The 22,297-nt window shown below is 42.9% G+C and overlaps 1 protein-coding gene across 1 annotated transcript in view; it reads right to left on the reverse strand.

Annotated features, from left to right (window-relative positions):
- RAPGEF5 (Rap guanine nucleotide exchange factor 5) overlaps nt 1–22,297 on the reverse strand; it is a 421,998-nt gene that overhangs the window by 156,879 nt on the left and 242,822 nt on the right. Inside the window, exon 8 of the mRNA XM_075315391.1 lies at nt 1,093–1,166. Within this exon, the coding sequence (XP_075171506.1) occupies nt 1,093–1,166 (74 nt within the window). The remainder of the gene's footprint in view (nt 1–1,092; nt 1,167–22,297) is intronic.

Consider the following 22,297-nt stretch of genomic DNA (forward strand, 5'->3'; position numbering starts at 1 on the left):
AAATCGGATGTCACTAGGATGGTGTGAATGCCGTCCCGTGACATCCGATTTTTTACACGCTCCCATAGACTTGCATTGGAGAGACTCGCAGTAGAAACTCGCAAAAAAGCAGCATGCTGCGATTTTCTCAGTCCGATTTGGACTGAGAAAAAAAAAAATCGCAAATGCGAGCTGAATCATTCACTAACATGTGTCCGATTCCAATGCGAGATTTTCTCGCATTGCTCTACTGCGAGAAACTCGCAAGTGAGAAGCAGCCCTAAGAGCTCACTTGTGCTGGCCGCAGTTTATGTGGGGAAAAACTTTGTCACAGGTTTCCCTTTAAGTAAAAGTGAGGGGTTTTGTTTACTTGCAAGATGCCACCAAACTATAAAATCTGGTATATTAATAAATGGACAATGCTAATAGTAATGTTTATAGGAAAAAAAAAGAAATAAATGAAACCCTACACAATGAAGCACAACTTGATTTTTTTATGTCAAATTTGGAGGCACTTAAAGGGGACAGCATGGCATATATATATATATATATATATATATATATATATATATATATATATATATATATATATATATATATATATATATATATATATATATATATATATATATATATATATATATATATACCTGTTCATGGGTCCAAGGTCATAAAATCTATACACATTATTTTGTTAAACACATATATGGAAAGCAACATAAGTACTAGGAAAGAGGGAATTGGTCACCAGGCTTTTTAACCCCATCTGAAAGCTGCATAACGTAGGAACAGAGATCCCGATTCCAGCGATGTTACTTACTGAGCTGCTTGGTGTACTTTTGATAAAATCATTTTTTAATCAGCAGTAGATCATCATTAGAGGACTACTTGGCGTGCTGCAGGTAGTCCAGCATATTCATAAACTCTGTATAACTGCTAGATCTGCAGCAGAGAAAACAGTAATTTTATCAAATTACAGCACACAGCTCAGTAAGTGACATATCACTAAAATTAGGGTCCCTGTCTCTACATCATGCTGCTCTCAGATGGGTGAGCAAAAACCTGATGACATATTCCCTTTAATACCACATATCTTATATGTTAAAAGATTACCTCTGTGTCTGAAGTATGTTCAGAATTTGTAGGACTTGATTCTTCTGGGCAGTTAAACTCCTCCTCATCACTAACTGTAAAAGAAAAGTAAGATGGTTATTATGACAATCAGCAGAGGATTCATTTCTGCCTTTGCAGGTGACTTTTCAAAATAAGCTGTCCTGTGTACATGAAGAATAAGATATTTATGGTAATTATAGTAACTGGTAATTTGCATTTTTCACCAGTTTTCCCCTTTGTAGACTACATTTTTAATTTTGAGCATCTGCTGTGATGTTTCCTGTACACAGTACACCCAGAGAGATGGATTCCTGTTTTTGTACAGTGCCTTGCGAAAGTATTCGGCCCCCTTGAATTTTTCAACCTTTTCCCACATTTCAGGCTTCAAACATAAACATAAAAATTTTAATGTTATGGTGAAGAATATTTATTGCTTATTTTAAACTTTAAAAAATAAATAACTGAAAATTGGGGCGTGCAATATTATTCATCCCCTTTACTTTCAGTGCAGCAAACTCACTGGAGAAGTTCATTGAGGATCTCTGTATGATCCAATGTTGTCCTAAATGACTGATGATGATAAATATAAGCCCCTGTGTGTAATCAAGTCTCTGTATAAATGCACCTGCTCTGTGATAGTCTCCGTGTTCTGTTTAAAGCACAAGAGCATAAAGCACCAAGGAACACAACAGGCAGGTCCGAGATACTATTGTGTAGAAGTTTAAAGCTGAATTTGGTTACAAAAAGATTTCCAAAAGTTTAAACATCCCAAGGAACACTGTGCAAGCGATCATATTGAAATGGAAGGAGTATCATACAACTGCAAATTTACCAAGACTCGGCCGTCCATCCAAACTTTCACCTCAAACAAGTAGAAGACTGATCAGAGATGCAGCCAAGAGGCCCATGATCACTCTGCATGAACTGAAGAGATCTACAGCGGAGGTGGAAGAGTCTGTCCATAGGACAACAATCAGTCGTACACTGCACAAATCTGCCTTTATGGAAGAGTGGCAAGGAGAAAGCCGTTTCTCAAAGATATCCATAAAACGTGTTGTTTAAAGTGTGCCACAAGCCACCTGGGAGACACCAAACACGAGGAAGTAGGTGCTCTGGTCAGATTAAACCAAAATCGAACTTTTTGGGCTCAATGCCAAATGATATGTTTGGCGTAAAAGCAACACAGCTCATCACCCTGAACACACCATCCCCATTGTCAAACATGGTGGTGGCAGCATCAGGGTTTGGACTTGCTTTACTTCAGCAGTGACAGGGAAGATGGTTGAAATTGATGGGAAGATGGATGGAGCCAAACACAGGACCATTCTTGAAGAAAACCTGTTGGAGTCTGCAAAAGACCTGATACTGGGAACGGAGATTTGTCTTCCAACAAGACAATGATCCCAAACATAAAGCAAAATCTACAATGGAATGGTTCACAAATAAACGTATCCAGGTGTTAGAATGGCCAAGTTATAGTCCAGACCTGAATCCAATTGAGAATCTGTGGAAAGAGCTGAAAACTGCTGTTCACAAACGCTCTCCATCCAACCTCACTCAGCTCCAGCTGTTTGCAAAGGAAGAATGGGGAAGAATTTCATTCTCTCGATGTGCAAAACTGATAGACACATACCCCAAGCGACTTGCAGCTATAATCGCAGCAAAAGAGGCGCTACAAAGTATTAACTTAAAAGGGGCCGAATAATATTGCACGCCCCAATTTTCAGTTTATTCTTTTTTTACAAAAGTTTAAAATAAGCAATAAATATCGTTCAACTTCACAATTGTGTCCCACTTGTTGTTGATTCTTCACCATAACATTAAAAATTTTATCTCTATGTTTGAAGCCTGAAATGTGGGAAAAGTTTGAAAAATTCAAGGCAGCCGAATACTTCACAAGGCACTGTATCTCACTGAGACAGATATGGCAGCAGGAACACTGAAGACATACAACAGCTGCCCTGAGACGTACAGCAGCAGCACTGAGGAAGTACAGCAGCAGCACTGAGGTCATACAGCAGCAGCACTGAGGTCATACAGCAGCAGCACTGAGGACATACAGCAGCAGCACTGAGAACATACAGCAGCAGCACCGAGGACATACAGCAGCAGCACTGAGGACATACAGCTGCAGCACTGAGGACATACAGCTGCAGCACTGGGGACATACAGCTGCAGCACTGGGGACATACAGCTGCAGCACTGGGGACATACAGCAGCAGCACTGGGGACATACAGCAGCAGCACCGAGGACATACAGCAGCAGCACTGAGGATATACAGCAGCAGCACTGAGGACATACAGCAGAAGCACTGGGGACATACAGCAGCAGCACTGAGGACATACAGCAGAAGCACTGGGGCATACAGCAGCTACACTGAAGGCACACAGCAGCAGCACTGAGGATGTACAGCAGCAGCACTGAGGACATACAGCAGAAGCACTGAAGACATACAGCAGAAGCACTGAAGACATACAGCAGCAGCACTGAAGACATACAGCAGAAGCACTGGGGACATACAGCAGCAGCACTGAGGACATACAGCAGAAGCACTGAGGACATACAGCAGCAGCACTAAGGACGTACAGCAGCAGCACTGAGGACATACAGCAGCTCTGAGGACATACAGCAGAAGCACTGGGGACATACAGCAGCTACACTGAAGGCATACAGCAGCAGCACTGAGGATGTACAGCAGCAGCACTGAGGACATACAGCAGCAGCACTGAAGACATACAGCAGCAGCACTGAAGACATACAGCAGAAGCACTGGGGACATACAGCAGCAGCACTGAGGACATACAGCAGCAGCACTGAGGACATACAGCAGCAGCACTGAGGACATACAGCAGCAGCACTGAGGACATACAGCAGCAGCACTGAGGACGTACAGCAGCAGCACTGAGGACATACAGCAGCACTGAGGACATACAGCAGCACTGAGGACATACAGCAGCACTGAGGACAGACAGCAGCACTGAGGACATACAGCAGCAGCACTGAGGACGTACAGCAGCAGCACTGAGGACATAGAGCAGTACTGAACTTTGTGACTATGAATGCAGTACTGAAGTGAAATACATGTGCTGAATCCTGCAGACAACACTGAAAGACCAGTCTCTTCCTGGTCTTTCAGTGTTGTCTGCCCCTTGTCGCTCCTCTCCATAGATTTAATATGCTCTATAACCTGACAAATGTTGACAGTCTGCTTTGTCTTCAACAAATAGGATTTCAACTGTTTAATTCAGATTGCTTGTTAACTCATGAGGCACTGGTTAAGGGAAATGGCTCATAAATGGAGAAAGAAGCAGATTTATATGACGAGATGTGTTACAAAATTTATCACGTTAGCTTGAATTATTGATTTATGCAAAGTTTATGGAAAAGACAGTGATCATTAACTGTATTAGATGCTTGAAAGCACAAATGTTGTACAACCTTAATGTCTGAATATTTATTCACAATAATTTCCATTTTAAACAGGCCCATTGATAAAGCAATACACAATAAAAAGCGTGTTTCATCAGTTGCACTTTTTATACATACAAGAAACTTATTATTTGATAGGAGTACATCCCCTTGTTTAAAGTGGCTTATACAAATGATAGCACAATCGCTTACACAAAACCATAACAATATGAATTGGTAATTTTATGTAATTTTAAGGTGTTGACCATTTTATCTTTATTTTAGCTAAAGTGTTGGGGACATGATATTGTGGCATTACCGATACAGAAGTATTACGGGTTCTCCTCTTGCAATGCCTAGTACAGCTTTCCTAACAGACTGATCTGTTCTCAAATTGACAGCTAATGGAGGCTGTGACAAGACCTGCCCCTCAAAAAAGTGAAAATTACTGTGTATGGGAAAAGTTGCTCTTTAGTTGAAAAAGAATGATTGACAGTTGTAGGGATCTCTTCATCAGCAGTCATTTTATGACAGGAGAACTGTGCAGTCTGTCCAGACGGCTGCAAGAGGAGAACCTGTAATGCCTACATATTAGTAAGTGCCACTATTCTATATTTACCGGTAGTATTCTTTTTCAGGGATGTATTACCATATATATATATATATATATATGGACATGTTCCCATGATCAGGGTTTGTTACCATTTTGATGTTGCGGAATTTCTGCACCTTTGTTTACTTGCCTTTTTGTTAGGGTTTTTTGTTACATGCGCTTTTGATGCATGAGTTTTTGTCAGCAGAGCAAATAGCAAGTTGCCCAAAGAAACAAGTTTATTACAGATTATAATGGTGTAAAATCATGCATAATTATAATACCTTCACCATCTCATAAGAAATACTATCACAGCCCAATACACAAACACACATATACAGACACAAATAAATATAAAGATATAGCTAGATAGATGATAGAAATGTATTAGAGTAAATAGAGAGATAAATCTCCTACAGATCTCTATTTTCCCAACCCCCTACATAGTATACACTTGCACCATTTAGTGCCTTTCATGTGGTGTTAAAGGGTGTTTAACCTGGTTTAACCTAATAAATCAATTAATTTTAAAAGATGATGTGGGCCCCCTGAAATCACCGCTCATCAGTGTCCCGGGTCTCGCAGAGCACAGCGTGAGCCGGTAGTGGCTGCTGCTCAAAGACTATGGAGTCTTGTTCTGAGGCTCCACAGACTTTGATCGAGGCACTCGAGGAACATCATGGGAACCACTGGACTACGTCGGACCTGGGAACTTTGCCTTCTAACAAATTGCTTTACAAGGGACAGTCCATTGTTTTTATTTCTCTTTTAATATGTATTTCAGATTTCCATTTGTGGACTACATCAGAATCCCTGGACTAAGTCGGACCTGCATGATTTTTTTTTTTTTATAATTTGGTGAACCAGGTAAAGTGTTGGGGAGTGTTTTTATACTATCAATGTGGTAGAAAAAAGAAGTGGCCGCACATCCAAAATTCAAAAGTTGATCTAATGCCACTAGGCATAAAATTAAATACTTGAACATGAGGTTCTTGGTTTAACAAGGTTCTTGGTTGGCACACGATTCCGCACCATTAAGGCGTCAGAGTTAGGGACCCACTCAGAGGTTCACCGTGACGTGGCAGTGGGCTTCATACAGTCTGATCAGAATATTAAACCAAGAGCCTCATGTTCAGGTATTTAATTTTTTGCCTAGCGGCATTAGATCGACTTATGAAATTTGGATGTGCGGCCATTTATTTTTTCTACCATATTGTTTTTATAATATCTGTTGTTTCCTCCTCAGCCCAGGAGCTGTGGTATGATCAGACCATGTCCCTGTACGGTCAGACACGGCCATTACACAGCACATAGCAGAGACACATATATAGGATTATCTCAGCACAAGAACATTTTTTTTCAACATTTCCAATTGTGGAAATTATTATTCCAATATCTACTGATTAAAATCAATGTTGTTCATAGGAAAACAACTGGAGTCATACATTAGGCTGTTGAGTTTGAGTCGGGACACCCATGACTAGTCAGTACTTGATGGTCCATTTCATGGGACGTCTGAATTAAACCTCAGTAAATTACAAAATCTGTTTGTTATTCGCTGCACTGGCAACACTGTCCTACAAAATCACACAGATTACTAACAGCACTTTTTCTAACCCAGTGTTTTCTTGAGCATTTTCCCTGTAATGAAACAGACATAAAACCTGTGGTCTTTGGAGAACCGCCAAATCCAGGGTGCTTACATTTATGCCAAAACAAACTGTGTACTGTTTTTATGTCTTTCAGCCTGTGAGAAATCGAATATCTCCATATATTTTACGTCAGTTGTAGAAAGTTCTCCATGATGTCCCAACATTGCGCAAATGGAGCCCCACATGGACATAAATTACTTCCAATATTTACATTTCATATAGTTTTTCTTTTAACAAGCAATGATGTGTAAAGCAAAGCCACTGGGAGTCTTCATTGTACCAAGTACATTTAAACATTTTGCTCCCATTATTCATACAACATAAAGAATATTCTAATAGATATGAACACAGTTTGTCACACAACTGTCATATAATTTATACCGCTAATTCTTATCTTTTGTACATTTTACTTCTTTTTTGTAACCTGGAGTAAACCATGAGGAGACTTAAGGGTGCTTTACATGCTGCAACATCGCTAACGATATATCGTCGGGGTCACAGGGTTTGTGACGCACATCCGGCGTCGTTAGCGACGTCGCAGCATGTAACACCTCTGAGCGACCTAAAACGATCGCAAAAGAGGTAAAAATCGTTGGTATTGGAGAGGTCGCTCCAACACCAAAAATCGATGACAGGTGAGTAGCGAGGTTGTTTGTCATTCCTGCGGCAGCACACATCGCTGTGTGTGACACCGCAGGAATGAGGAACCTCACCGTACCTGCGCCCCGCCGGCAATGAGGAAGGAAGGAGGTGGGCGGGATGTTTGGCCCGCTCATCTCCGCCTCTCCTCTGCTATTGGGCATCCACTTAGTGATGTCGCTATGATGCCGAACGAAACGCCCCCTTAGAAAGGAGGCGGTTCGCCGGTCACAGCTATGTCGCTAGGCAGGTAAGTAGTGTGACGAGTGTAAGCGATGTTGTGTGCCACGGGCAGTGATTTGCCCGTGTCGCACAACCGACGGGGGCGGGTACGCTTGCTAGCGATATCGGTACTGATATCACAGCGTGTAAAGTACCCTTTATCTTAGTATCATAAAATTTCCACTTAGTATTTAAATATACAGTTAGGCTGGTTTACTAAAACTTTCTAACTTTTAGGCACTGTAGACTAAGGGCGGCGTCACGCGCTACGATATATCGGGCGATATGTCATCGGGGTCACGGATTCTGTGACGCACATCCGGCATCATTAGACATATCGTAGCGTGTGACAGCTACGAACGACTGTGAATGAGCAAAAATACTCACCTTATCATTGCTCGTTGACACGTCGTTCATTTTCAAAATGTCGGTCCTCCTTCTGTGCGCCGGTTATTCATCGTTCCCGAGGCAGCACACATCGCTCCGTGTGACACCCCGGGAACGACGAACACAGCTAACCTGCGTCCTGCCGGCAATGTGGAAGGAAGGAGGTGGGCGGGATGTTACGTTCCGCTCATCTCCGCCCCTCCGCTTCTATTGGCTGGCTGCTGTGACGCCGAACGTCCCTCCCCCTTAAGTAAGTGTGTGTGACAGGGGGTTTCCGACTTTGTGCGCCACGGGCAACTAATTGCCCGTGACGCACAAACGATGGGGGCGGGTACGATCGCTCATGTGATCGCACGATAGATCGTACCGTGTGATGCCGGCCTAAGACTAGACAGTCCTAAAATGCACCTCATTTATCAAAATGGCTCATGTTGTTTGATGGATTTATGAATTTGGCACATACCTATACGGTTTAGTCCATTTACACCACCTAACTGTTGACTTAATTTAATCCAAAGATTTTGGCACAATTTAAACACAAAAATTAATCATAGTGTTGTGAAATGTGTCTAACACTTATTTTACATGTGCTGTAAAGCATTTTTTGGTGCAAAGTAAAGGCTATAGACACCTATAACATGGAAAAAAATAGTGTACGCTTTAGGCTAGGTTCACATTTTCGTTGTTTTGCATCAGTCACCTGCGTTGCTTGATGCTTGTGACTGATGCGTTGTACAACAGGTGACAAGAATAGAATTCATTGTCGGATTCCGTTGTAAAACGTGAGAGAGAGAGCGATCAGCTGATCGTTCACAATAGCCGGCCGCCGGCATTTGAGAGCGAACAGATGATCTCCCGGTGGCCGGCTAATGAGGGTGATCAGCTGATCGCTCACAGAAGGTGGCTGCCGGGCGATCAGCTGATCGTTCGGCCGCCGAGAGAGAGCATGCGAAACGGAATCAAAAGGATTCCGCTGCTCAAAAAAACGCTACATGCTGCGTTCCTGCCGTCCGACGGTCAGTCGTTCCACGACTGATCAGTCGGGCGGAGGATGCAACGCAGCGTCATCATTCACAATCCGCCGCTCATACACGTATATGGGAACAACGGAATCCGCCAAACGGATTCCGTTAATTACTAGAGCCGCGGATTGTGACTGATAAAAAAAATTGACGGAAATGTCAATCTAGCCTTTCTCTGCAGTCTTCATCCATTTATTAATTTTCAGACCCACTGACATGCAGTGTGCAGTATGATACAAGTGTGAGAATTTTCTCTTTTGAGAGTGCCCCTCCTAGTAATATAGGCTGCAAGCAAATACTCCATGTTTCCACTGTGCTGTGGTCTTCATTTGCGTATATAAAAGGACAGCTTCTATCCTGCATCTATTTCCTCTTCAGGCTTTCTTCCCTCTCTACATTGTGGAACTCTGTGAACAACCCTCCATTCCCTGCTGTTATCTCTAACACCAAAAGAAGGGAAAGGTGGAGCAAAGAGTTGACAGAACCAGGAGGAAGAGCTCTCATGGATTTTCAACATCCTCCTCACAGAAGCTGATCAGATTAGTGTGACGGGACCGATCCCTCATAAACCCATGTTGATACTGGGCCATGAAAATATTCTTCTTAAGATGCTCCAGGATAGCATCTCTTAGGAAATTCTCAAGAATTTTACCCACATTAGAGGTTAAACTTAGCAACCTATAATTACTAGGCGCAGATTGTGTAACCTTATTGAATATTGGCACCACATTTGCTATACGCTAGTTCTGTGGTACAGACTCTGTTATAGTGGAATCTGTGAATATTAAAAATAACAGTCTATCACAGTACTTAATTTCTGCAGTACTCGGGGGTGTATGCCACCCAAGTGCGGGAATTTGTCTAGTGATTTTGAGGGGTGCCATACTCCCTGCTGAGTTAAACAGGTGACATTAAAGCCTTTTGCAACAACAAGGGTTATTCCTTGCTTTTACGTTACATATTTTTTATCTTATGATATGTCTATGTATAGTGTCCTCTTGTATACATGTTTCATATCCTCTTAGTATATGCAGTTTACAATATCAGCATTTTTTTATATGGTTTATGGATTGTGAGGTGGCGACTAACTATGTTGTAAATGGTCGCTATGTATTGCAGTGGAGGAGATCCTCTGCAATATAAAACCTGAAATGTTTACCATGGGACTTTTAGTTCCACAAGTCTCGTTAATGTATTATGGGCCAGATGTACAAATTGTCAGAGTGCCGGGTGGCTCTGGCTATTCACATACCTCCACCCATGGGTGTGTCTGGTGTAATATATGGGACTGGTTTTTTGGTCACATAGTCTCAGTGTACTTGAAAGCAGTTAACTTCCTTGAGGCACCATGTGAGAAGACCATGTGGGTGAGAGCTGGCTGCAGACTTCCCTAAAGACACACTGGCTTGGAGGCCAGGTGTATGGAGCCTGTAGTCGCTCTGTGCTTAAGAAGCTGGAGTCCTTCTGAGGAATCTGGACTGGCAGGAGTCAGTGTCTGGAGCAAGTCATAGTTCCTGGTTGGTGATCTCAGCAAAGCAGTCTTCCTAAGTGTCCACTGGAGCCTTGCTCAAGCTGCAGAAAAGTAACCCCACAAAAGGGGGTTGTATACTCACCGAGGTCAATGAGTGGGCAGTGCTATACCTCCACTGGGATACTGCTGTGAGGGGACTGTATGTCACGGCTGTATGTGAAGCCGTGGAGGCGGACTGTATGTCATATATGTTTCTGTAAAGTCAAAGGAAGGCTCATGTTTGTGTTACTTTGAAGCTGAAAAAATGCCTTTGTGTTATATTACTGTAGGGCTGGTTTATGTGTGTGACTAAACCAACTGGACTATTTAAATAGAAAACCGTTCCTGTGTGCCTTAATATAGCAGTCAAGCAAGTATCCCCTACTACATTCCGTGAGTGCACCATTACAGCATATACACTTTTAGTATCTCTATTTATGATAGGTACTAGTGATGAGCGAATAGTAACTATTCGTGTTGTGATAATGCTTACTGAATACAGAGTACAATTCCAAGAAAAATGGTCGGGTTCCCTATTGACTTGCATTAGGTTTGATATTTGTGATGAAAACCGAAATAGTACTTTGGGATTTGTTACAAATAATCCGAACATGAATAGTTCCTATTCGTCCATCACTAGTAGGCACCTATCCTTTTAATTTCACACACACATAATTGTTAACATTGGCCAATACACATATACTATATAGTACCCTATATATCCATATAGTGTTAAGGATTCACTTGCACTTTAACATACCTGGTATTTTAATCCCCTTAAGTGCGACACTTAAGGGGTTTAATTGCGACACTTGGCCGGTATAGAACGCATCAATATATTTATCCGTGCATGGTCAATAGGGAAATTGCCGATCAGTAAGATGCCGTCCCACTTGAGCGTGTGGACGCTGCTGAAGGTATCATGTGATGATGCGGTCAAGTCCAGTGACGTGTTTGTTTTTGGTTATTTCCTTTGCCTCGCCACTTTATTGTGATAGCAGAATGTGACGCGTGATGGGGTAACACCATACGCACGCGCCGTTTTGGACACTGAGGGCATTCACTTGCATGGTTTAATATATAGCAGCTAACACATAGTGCATTATGGCCCTTGAGGGAGCCCATGCGAAATCTATGTCGAGGCCTGTAATCCCTTGTACTGTACGCGGAGAACAATTGGTAAGAAGGCTTCTCATTTGAGATGCATAGCTGTGGTAGGTTACTAAAATGCATCTACTTTGCAAACGAATCTATGCTGCACCTAAGTAGCTTGGTTTGATTCCCCAAACAGGGTTGCCATACAATAGACTTTCACTATTGTGGATATTCAGAAATCCACTGTGATTCATGGATTGCAACCTATAGTATACTATTATTTATAGGATCATTTTGATTCACTTTCTGTGTGCTACTCCTGAACACACACATATTATATATATATATATATATATATATATATATATATATATATATATATATATATATATATATATATATATATATATATATAAAATGTATTTATTTTTATATATATGGGGGGGGAGAGGAGTATATTAGGAGGAGTAGTCCTGGGGGAGGTGTATAGGTGCCCAATGTGTGTGGGGGGCGTGGCCGAGCAGGCACAGTGTGTGGAGGGTGTGGCCGAGCGGGCACAGTGTGTGGAGGGTGTGGCCGAGCGGGCACAGTGTGTGGAGGGTGTAGCCGAGCGGGCACAGTGTGTGGGGGGCGTAGCCGAGTGGGCACAGTGTGTGGGGGGTGTGGCCGAGCAGTGTGTGGGGGGGTGTGGCCGAGTGGGCACAGTGTGTGGGGGCGTGGCCGAGTAGGCACAGTGTGTGTGGGGGGCGTGGCCGAGGTGCCCAATGTGTGTGTGTGTGAGGGGCGTGGCCAAGCGGGCAAAGTATGTGAGGGGCGTGGCCGAGCGGGCACAGTGTAGGGGGGGGGCGTAGCCGAGCGAGCACAGTGTGCGGGGGGCATGGCCGAGCGGGCACAGTGTGCGGGGAGCGTGGGCGGGCACAGTGTCTGGGGGGGGCATGGCTGAGAGGGCACAGTGTGTGGAGGGCGTGGCCAAGCGGGCACAGTGTGGGGGGGCGTGGCCAAGCGGGCAGTGTGGGGGGGCATGGCCAAGCGGGCACAGTGTGTGGGGGGGCGTGGCCAAGCGGGCACAGTGTGCGGGGGGCGTGTTGCCGAGCGGGCACAGTGTGCGGAGGGGGTGTTGCCGAGCGGGCACAGTGAAGGGTGGGCGTGGCCGAGCGGGCACAGTGTGTGGGGAGCGTGTTGCCGAGCGGGAAAAGGGTGCGGGGGGCGTGGCTGAGCGGGCACAGTGTGCGGGGGGCGTGGCCGAGCAGGCACAGTGTAGGGGGGGGTATGGCCGAGCGGCCAATGCGTGCGGGGTGTGTGGCCAGGCAGTGCTGAGCGGCCAATGCGACGGTTGTCACGGTAATTACGTCATTTTGGAGCAAGACAGAATAAGGCAATTATATTTATTCATTTATATATATATATATATATATATATATATATATATATATATATATATATATATATATATATATATATATATATACACATACACATACACACAGTTAGGTCCAGAAATATTTGGACAGTGACACAATTTTCGCGAGTTGGGCTCTGCATGCCACCACATTGGATTTGAAATGAAACCTCTACAACAGAATTCAAGTGCAGATTGTAACGTTTAATTTGAAGGTTTGAACAAAAATATCTGATAGAAATTGTAGGAATTGTACACATTTCTTACAAACACTCCACATTTTAGGAGGTCAAAAGTAATTGGACAAATAAACCAAACCCAAACAAAATATTTTTATTTTCAATATTTTGTTGCGAATCCTTTGGAGGCAATCACTGCCCTAAGTCTGGAACCCATGGACATCACCAAACGCTGGGTTTCCTCCTTCTTAATGCTTTGCCAGGCCTTTATAGCCGCAGCCTTCAGGTCTTGCTTGTTTGTGGGTCTTTCCGTCTTAAGTCTGGATTTGAGCAAGTGAAATGCATGCTCAATTGGGTTAAGATCTGGTGATTGACTTGGCCATTGCAGAATGTTCCACTTTTTTGCACTCATGAACTCCTGGGTAGCTTTGGCTGTATGCTTGGGGTCATTGTCCATCTGTACTATGAAGCGCCGTCCGATCAACTTTGCGGCATTTGGCTGAATCTGGGCTGAAAGTATATCCCGGTACACTTCAGAATTCATCCGGCTACTCTTGTCTGCTGTTATGTCATCAATAAACACAAGTGACCCAGTGCCATTGAAAGCCGTGCATGCCCATGCCATCACGTTGCCTCCACCACGTTTTACAGAGGATGTGGTGTGCCTTGGATCATGTGCCGTTCCCTTTCTTCTCCAAACTTTTTTCTTCCCATCATTCTGGTACAGGTTGATCTTTGTCTCATCTGTCCATAGAATACTTTTCCAGAACTGAGCTGGCTTCATGAGGTGTTTTTCAGCAAATTTAACTCCGGCCTGTCTATTTTTGGAATTGATGAATGGTTTGCATCTAGATGTGAACCCTTTGTATTTACTTTCATGGAGTCTTCTCTTTACTGTTGACTTAGAGACAGATACACCTACTTCACTGAGAGTGTTCTGGACTTCAGGTGATGTTGTGAACGGGTTCTTCTTCACCAAAGAAAGTATGCGGGCGATCATCCACCACTGTTGTCATCTGTGGACGCCCAGGCCTTTTTGAGTTCCCAAGCTCACCAGTCAATTCCTTTTTTCTCAGAATGTACCCGACTGTTGATTTTGCTACTGCAAGCATGTCTGCTATCTCTCTGATGGATTTTTTCTTTTTTTCAGCCTCAGGATGTTCTGCTTCACCTCAATTGAGAGTTCCTTAGACCGCATGTTGTCTGGTCACAGCAACAGCTTCCAAATGCAAAACCACACACCTGTAATCAACCCCAGACCTTTTAACTACTTCATTGATTACAGGTTAACGAGGGAGACGCCTTCAGAGTTAATTGCAGCCCTTAGAGTCCCTTGTCCAATTACTTTTGGTCCCTTGAAAAAGAGGAGGCTATGCATTACAGAGCTATGACTCCTAAACCCTTTCTCCGATTTGGATGTGAAAACTCTCATATTGCAGCTGGGAGTGTGCACTTTCAGCCCATATTATATATATAATTGTATTTCTGAACATGTTTTTGTAAACAGCTAAAATAACAAAACTTGTGTCACTGTCCAAATATTTCTGAACCTAACTGTATATATTATATATATATATTATATATATAACACACATATATAACACACATATCCACACACACCTTTTTTGTATATCCATTAAAAAAGGTTTTTTTTAAAAAAAAGAATTATGGGTTATTGACTCCTTTTTCTATATGAGCTATACAGTTTTTGGAGATTTTGCCCTTTCTAACATAATGATCAGATTTAACTCAATTAATGGCGTTACTAACATTGATCCAAGTGACATGCTTTCCAATTATACTGACTCTTATGGAGAATTTATGGTACTCCTCATCACGTCAACTATCACAGGATGTTCTTGTACAAATAGTGTAGAGAAAAAGGCGTTTATCTGATTGGCCTTTCCTTCATCCTCTTAGGCTATGTGCGCACGTTGCATTTTTTTTCCGCAGAAACGCTGCGTTTTGAACTCCAGAGTAACTGCATGCGTTCAGCTTCCCCAGCAAAGTCTATGAGAAAGCCGAAAAATCAATGTAAACGCAGCGTTTTGGATGTCCAAAATCGCTGCGGAAAAAAAAGCAGCATGTCACTTCTTTTGTGCGTTGAAATCAATGATGTAGGTCAGAACGCAACCAAAATGCACTTAGACTGCATTTTTGTTGCGTTCCGCATTCTTTTTTGACAAGCAAAACGCAGGTCTTTTCAGTCTCTGATGTCGGTCAATTTCTGTCTGTGGATGTCGGTGAATCTCCCTCTGTCTATCGGTTGGTCTCTTTCTCTGTCAGTTGGTCGCTCTGTCTTTCTCTCTCTCTCTCTGTCGGTTGGTCTCTGTCTGTCTGTCCCTCTCTCTGTCTGTCGGTCAGTCTCTCCCCCTCTCTTATACTCACTGATCCCCAGTCACCAGCGCGGCGCTGCACGGTGTTCACACTGCTCCGGCGGCTTTTCCTCTTTTGAAAATGCCGGCCGCTCATTATTCAATCCCGTATTCCCTGCTTTCCCCGCCCACTGGCACCTATGATTGGTTGCAGTCAAGACACGCCCCCACGCTGAGTGACAGCTATCTCACTGCAACCAATCACAGCCGCAGGTGGGCGGGTCTATATCGTGCAGTAAAATAAATAAATAATTAAAAAAAGATGTGCGGTCCCCCCCAATTTTGATACCAGCCAAGATAAAGCCACATGGCTGAAGGCTGGTATTCTCAGGATGGGGAGCGCCACGTTATGGGTAGCCCCCCAGCCTAACAATATCAGCCAGGAGCCGTCCGGAATTGCCGCATCCATTACATGCGACAGTCCCGGGACTTAACCCAAGCATATGGAAAAATATTGGAATATACAATGAAAAATGCTACTTGCTAATTTGAACATGTGAATAATGAATTGCATACCTGCTATGAATATTAGGAAAAAGGAGATATTTAGCAATTGCATTGATCAATGTAACTGAGCCCCAAAACCTCGTCAAGGTACATCTCTATATTGGGGTCCCTAGCTCTGTGACCCTAACTGTGTGTCATCTCATTGCAATTAAAAACTGCTATGGGTGGAGAGGGGTAACTAAGGACTTTCTTATATAGGAGATGGAAAAAACATGGCCGAAAGGGGCGGAGCTGTGTTCACATTCAGAAAAAAAACTACATATAACTGAATAGGATAACTGAAGTGAGCACTAATATATATATATGAGTGCAAGCCAAAAATACATACTATATATAAGAATAAGGCTGCACATCAAACTTAGATAATGGTATAATGCCTCAAGCATATGGAAAAATATTGGAATATACAATGAAAAATGCTACTTGCTAATTTGAACATGTGAATAATGAATTGCATACCTGCTATGAATATTAGGAAAAAGGAGATATTTAGCAATTGCATTGATCAATGTAACTGAGCCCCAAAACCTCGTCAAGGTACATCTCTATATTGGGGTCCCTAGCTCTGTGACCCTAACTGTGTGTCATCTCATTGCAATTAAAAACTGCTATGGGTGGAGAGGGGTAACTAAGGACTTTCTTATATAGGAGATGGAAAAAACATGGCCGAAAGGGGCGGAGCTGTGTTCACATTCAGAAAAAAAACTACATATAACTGAATAGGATAACTGAAGTGAGCACTAATATATATATATGAGTGCAAGCCAAAAATACATACTATATATAAGAATAAGGCTGCACATCAAACTTAGATAATGGTATAATGCCTCAAGCATATGGAAAAATATTGGAATATACAATGAAAAATGCTACTTGCTAATTTGAACATGTGAATAATGAATTGCATACCTGCTATGAATATTAGGAAAAAGGAGATATTTAGCAATTGCATTGATCAATGTAACTGAGCCCCAAAACCTCGTCAAGGTACATCTCTATATTGGGGTCCCTAGCTCTGTGACCCTAACTGTGTGTCATCTCATTGCAATTAAAAACTGCTATGGGTGGAGAGGGGTAACTAAGGACTTTCTTATATAGGAGATTCTTATATATAGTATGTATTTTTGGCTTGCACTCATATATATATATATTAGTGCTCACTTCAGTTATCCTATTCAGTTATATGTAGTTTTTTTTCTGAATGTGAACACAGCTCCGCCCCTTTCGGCCATGTTTTTTCCATCTCCTATATAAGAAAGTCCTTAGTTACCCCTCTCCACCCATAGCAGTTTTTAATTGCAATGAGATGACACACAGTTAGGGTCACAGAGCTAGGGACCCCAATATAGAGATGTACCTTGACGAGGTTTTGGGGCTCAGTTACATTGATCAATGCAATTGCTAAATATCTCCTTTTTCCTAATATTCATAGCAGGTATGCAATTCATTATTCACATGTTCAAATTAGCAAGTAGCATTTTTCATTGTATATTCCAATATTTTTCCATATGCTTGAGGCATTATACCATTATCTAAGTTTGATGTGCAGCCTTATTCTTATATATAGTATGTATTTTTGGCTTGCACTCATATATATATATTAGTGCTCACTTCAGTTATCCTATTCAGTTATATGTAGTTTTTTTTCTGAATGTGAACACAGCTCCGCCCCTTTCGGCCATGTTTTTTCCATCTCCTATATAAGAAAGTCCTTAGTTACCCCTCTCCACCCATAGCAGTTTTTAATTGCAATGAGATGACACACAGTTAGGGTCACAGAGCTAGGGACCCCAATATAGAGATGTACCTTGACGAGGTTTTGGGGCTCAGTTACATTGATCAATGCAATTGCTAAATATCTCCTTTTTCCTAATATTCATAGCAGGTATGCAATTCATTATTCACATGTTCAAATTAGCAAGTAGCATTTTTCATTGTATATTCCAATATTTTTCCATATGCTTGAGGCATTATACCATTATCTAAGTTTGATGTGCAGCCTTATTCTTATATATAGTATGTATTTTTGGCTTGCACTCATATATATATATTAGTGCTCACTTCAGTTATCCTATTCAGTTCCGGGACTTAACCCGGCTCATCCCGAATTGCCCTGGTGCGGTGGCAATCGGGGTAATAAGGGGTTAATGGCAGCAGCCCATAGCTGCCACTAAGTCCTAGGTTAATCATGACAGGCGTCTCCCCGAGATACTTTCCATAATTAACCTGTAAGTGAAAGTAAATAAACACATACACCCGAAAAAATCATTTATTTGGAATAAAAGACAAAAAACACCCTCTTTCACCACTTTATTAAAATCCCCAAATACCCCTCCAGGTCCGGCGTAATCCAGAGGTCCCGCGACGCAACCAGCTCTGCTACATGAAGCTGACAGGAGCGGCCGTAGAACACCGCCGCTCCTGTGAGCTCCACGCAGCAACTGAAGTGAATCACGCTGTCAGCGGGGACTTCACTGAGGTAATGCCGGTGTGTGTGCGGTGATGATGAGGGCTGTAGTGTCGGGATGTGTGCGGGGATGTCGGCGGTAATGTCGGGATAGGTGCGGCGATGTCGGCGGTAATGTCGGGATGTGTGCGGGGATGTCAGCGGTAATGTCGGGTTGTGTGCGGGGATGTCAGCGGTAATGTCGGGTTGTGTGCGGGGATGTCAGGATGTGTGCGAGGATGTCGGGCGTAATGTCGGGATGTGTGCAGGGATGTCGGTGGTAATGTCAGGATGTGGGCGGTAATGTCGGGATGTGTGCGGGCATGTCGGCGGTAATGTCAGGATGTGTGCGGGAATGTTGGGTTGTGTGCGGGGATGTGGCGGGAATGTCGGGTTGTGTACGGGGATGTCGGCGGTAATGTCAGGACATGTACGGGGATGTCGGCAGTAATGTCAGGATGTGTGCGGGAATGTTGGGTTGTGTGCGGGCACGTCGGCGGTAATGTCAGGATGTGTGCGGGAATGTTGGGTTGTGTGCGGGGATGTCGGCGGTAATGTCGGGATGTGGGCGGGGATGTCGGCGGTAATGTCGGGATGTGTGCGGTGAAGATGATAAATCAGGACGCCACACACAGACAGAGCTGCGGTATGACAATCAAGTCGGGTGCAGTTCACCCGAGTTCATTCTCATCGCGCGACTCTGTGTCGGCTGTCAGCCGGCATGTAGCAGAGTTGAATTGCCGGGGAACGCACTGTCAAAAATGCATCCAAAACGCATGCAAAACGCATGGAAAAAGCATCCAAAATATATGCGTTGTGGATGCATTTTATTTTATAAACGCTTCTTTTCCACACTGCAGAGAACGCAATGTGCGCACATAGCCTTACACCATTTCACCTTTAAGGGAGCCAACACTATCAAGTTTTACTTTCTCTGGCATAGTGTCTGTCTCAATCTTTAATTATTATATCAATATCAATCTTATTATATACTATCAATAATTATTTAATGCCTGGTTATTTTGTTCATGATTATTTTATGCATAACATGATTTTAGATGAGTTGAATATGTTAAAGCCAATGTAAAGTAATATCAGATCTCAAGATCAGCGTTTACTTCCTGTGTGGTCCACAGAGACATTTCACTTGTGTTTATTTCACTGCACCTAGCTATAATTAGTGTTAGTTGTATAATCTCTTCCTTTAATGCACGTCAGATTCCGTTATTGAGGGAAAACTTGGTTGCCAGATGTCTGATGACAGATATGGCTCATTCTCAAGAAAGATAATTCTCTGTTGTAATTTTTACATAGAAAAAAAGTGATTGTCTGACGGTCTCACTGGTGGGGGGGGGGAGAGTCAATTACAGCAGCATGTTTATTACATTAAAAGAAAGACAACTGATTAGCACAGCAGCTTGGCAAAGATGAAAAAAGGCAAATTTGTGTTCTCAATTTTATGAGTTTTATCATTCACTGTTCAAAAGCATTATGAAAAGCTGCATTCTGTAACTATTACAGGAGTGATCTCACATTTGAAAGTTATTACCTATCCCATGAATATGGAATAACTTTCCAATCACTGGGGGTCTGACTGCTGTAGCCCCACCACTCATGAGAACAGGGGCTCTAAATATCCCCGTTATCATGGTTCTGATTTGCGCTGCTCTGCTCTCCTGCAGAGCCGATGCTCTGTTGTTGTATTGTGCTCTGGTGGACAGGTTGTTTCCCAGCCTCGGGTCCTCATTGGTACTGGGACGGGTCTGTTCACAGGAGCCTCGTTCCGCGTGATTGCTCTGCTTCATTAGGGAAAAACCTCACCCGGAACGCCGCCAGTCATAGTTCCTGTTCTGCAGCAAGTGCTTTTGGCTCCTGTAAGTGTACAGTTCTAATTTTGTCTCTCGACCCCGGACCTTGGTTGTCCTTCTCCGCCCTTGCCCCTGACTCTGACGTTACCCCCTGACTCCTGACCTCCGGCTCATACCCTAACTTTGGCTCCGCTTTCTCCCTGTGTTCCATACGTGACTTCCTGGCTCCTGATCTCCGGCTCGTACCCTGACCTCAGCTGCTTTCTCCCTGTGTTCCATACGTGACCTCCTGGCTCCTGACCCCCAGCTTGTTTGACTACTCCTCTACTAGTTGTATCTAGTGAAACCTAGTGATTGAGCATCACACCCGTATCATCAACTGAATGGAGAAGTGATTGATCATGCGCACTGTTTCTTCATTTAATCTTAATGGGACTGCTGAGTAGAGCCTTTAATAACAAAAAATCCGGTTTAGGACCAGACTTGAACCCAAACATCTGCCAGGATGCTGAACCCTGTATAAGTCAATTAGGACCCGAACATTGTGCTGTAAAATGGTGGTAGAAAGGGCTATGGGATTAGAGCAGGAAAGTTATACTTACCGAGTCTCCCGTGCTGCTATAACACTGCTTCCGGGTTTGCTCATTAAGCGGTGAATATGTAGGTGGGTTAATGAGCAGACCCAGAAGCAGTGTGACAGATGTGTGAAAGACTCATTAATTATAACGCTCCTGCTTTATTCCTTATTTTCTTTTAACTTTTTTTTTTTTAATTATCCGGGTGGCTGAACCTAAACAGTAACACAGAGATGCCTGAGAGCCCTATGTTCAGGGTCCGTGCACGGACACTAGGTGTCCGGTAGGGACCCCTAACTTTACAGTTCGGGTTCGCCCATCACTACTGCTTAGTGCTGTGATCAGCTGATCTATTGGCTCTCTCATAAGAATGAATGGAACGGCAGAGTGCGTGATCTACCACCGCTCTATTTAGCCGGGGATTTTCAGAGTCCAGATTCTCAGGATCGGTAGGGACCCTAACAGTCAAACCTCAAGCAAATGTAAAATTATTCTATCTTTCAACCTTGGAAATATCTCTTTAAAGATATTAAATAAACTGGATGGGAACCTCTCACCCCATTTACCATCAATAAACCAACAGCAGGGATCATAGGGGGACAGATTACCCCTTTAGGCTAAGAACGCACTTTGCGTTTCCACCTGAGTTTTTGCTGCTTTTTAGGTCTGTTTTGAGAAGCACCTTTTTCATGAAAAAAGGCATGCGTTTTGATTTTCCAGCAAAGTCAATGGAAAATGGTGATTTTCAGACGGCACTTTGCGTTTCTAAACTCTGCGTTTAATTTGCATATTTTGTAGCAAAAACCATGCATTCAAAGAAGCAGCATGTCAGTTGTTTTTGCCATTTTGGGTGCGTTTTGCTAACATTGAAGTCAATGAGAAATGGCAAAATCCAAGATTCCTTCAAATTCCTGCATTTTACCTGCTTTTTATGTGCAGAAAACATGTGTTTTGGACTTCCAAAACGCATGCTTTTTGGACATCAAAATAATGATTTGATATGTCCCTTTACACACACACATAATCCGACAATTCAATTTAAGAAAAATATGCATTTATTGCTATTTTAGCGATAACATGTATATTACCGCTATAATTTTATGAAATATATCTATTTTCATTATTTTTCCCATTAATATAGATTTGATCCTTTGTTTTCTCTTTTTTCATTGTGTTTGACTGTTTAAACTTTATTTAGCAGTGTCTTGATGTTCAAAACGCATCTGTCAAAACGCAGGTGAAAAAGCATGGAAAAACCGCATCTAAAACGTGGTAAATACGCATGCATTGCACTCGTCCGATTTTCACGCTCGTGTGAGTGTACCCGAAGGCACAGGATCTTGTAGCTGAAAACTGGAACCATATTTCTGTAAGTAACTTGTATAGTT

Source organism: Anomaloglossus baeobatrachus, chromosome 6 (assembly GCF_048569485.1).
Source record: "Anomaloglossus baeobatrachus isolate aAnoBae1 chromosome 6, aAnoBae1.hap1, whole genome shotgun sequence".
Lineage (NCBI taxonomy): Eukaryota > Metazoa > Chordata > Amphibia > Anura > Aromobatidae > Anomaloglossus > Anomaloglossus baeobatrachus.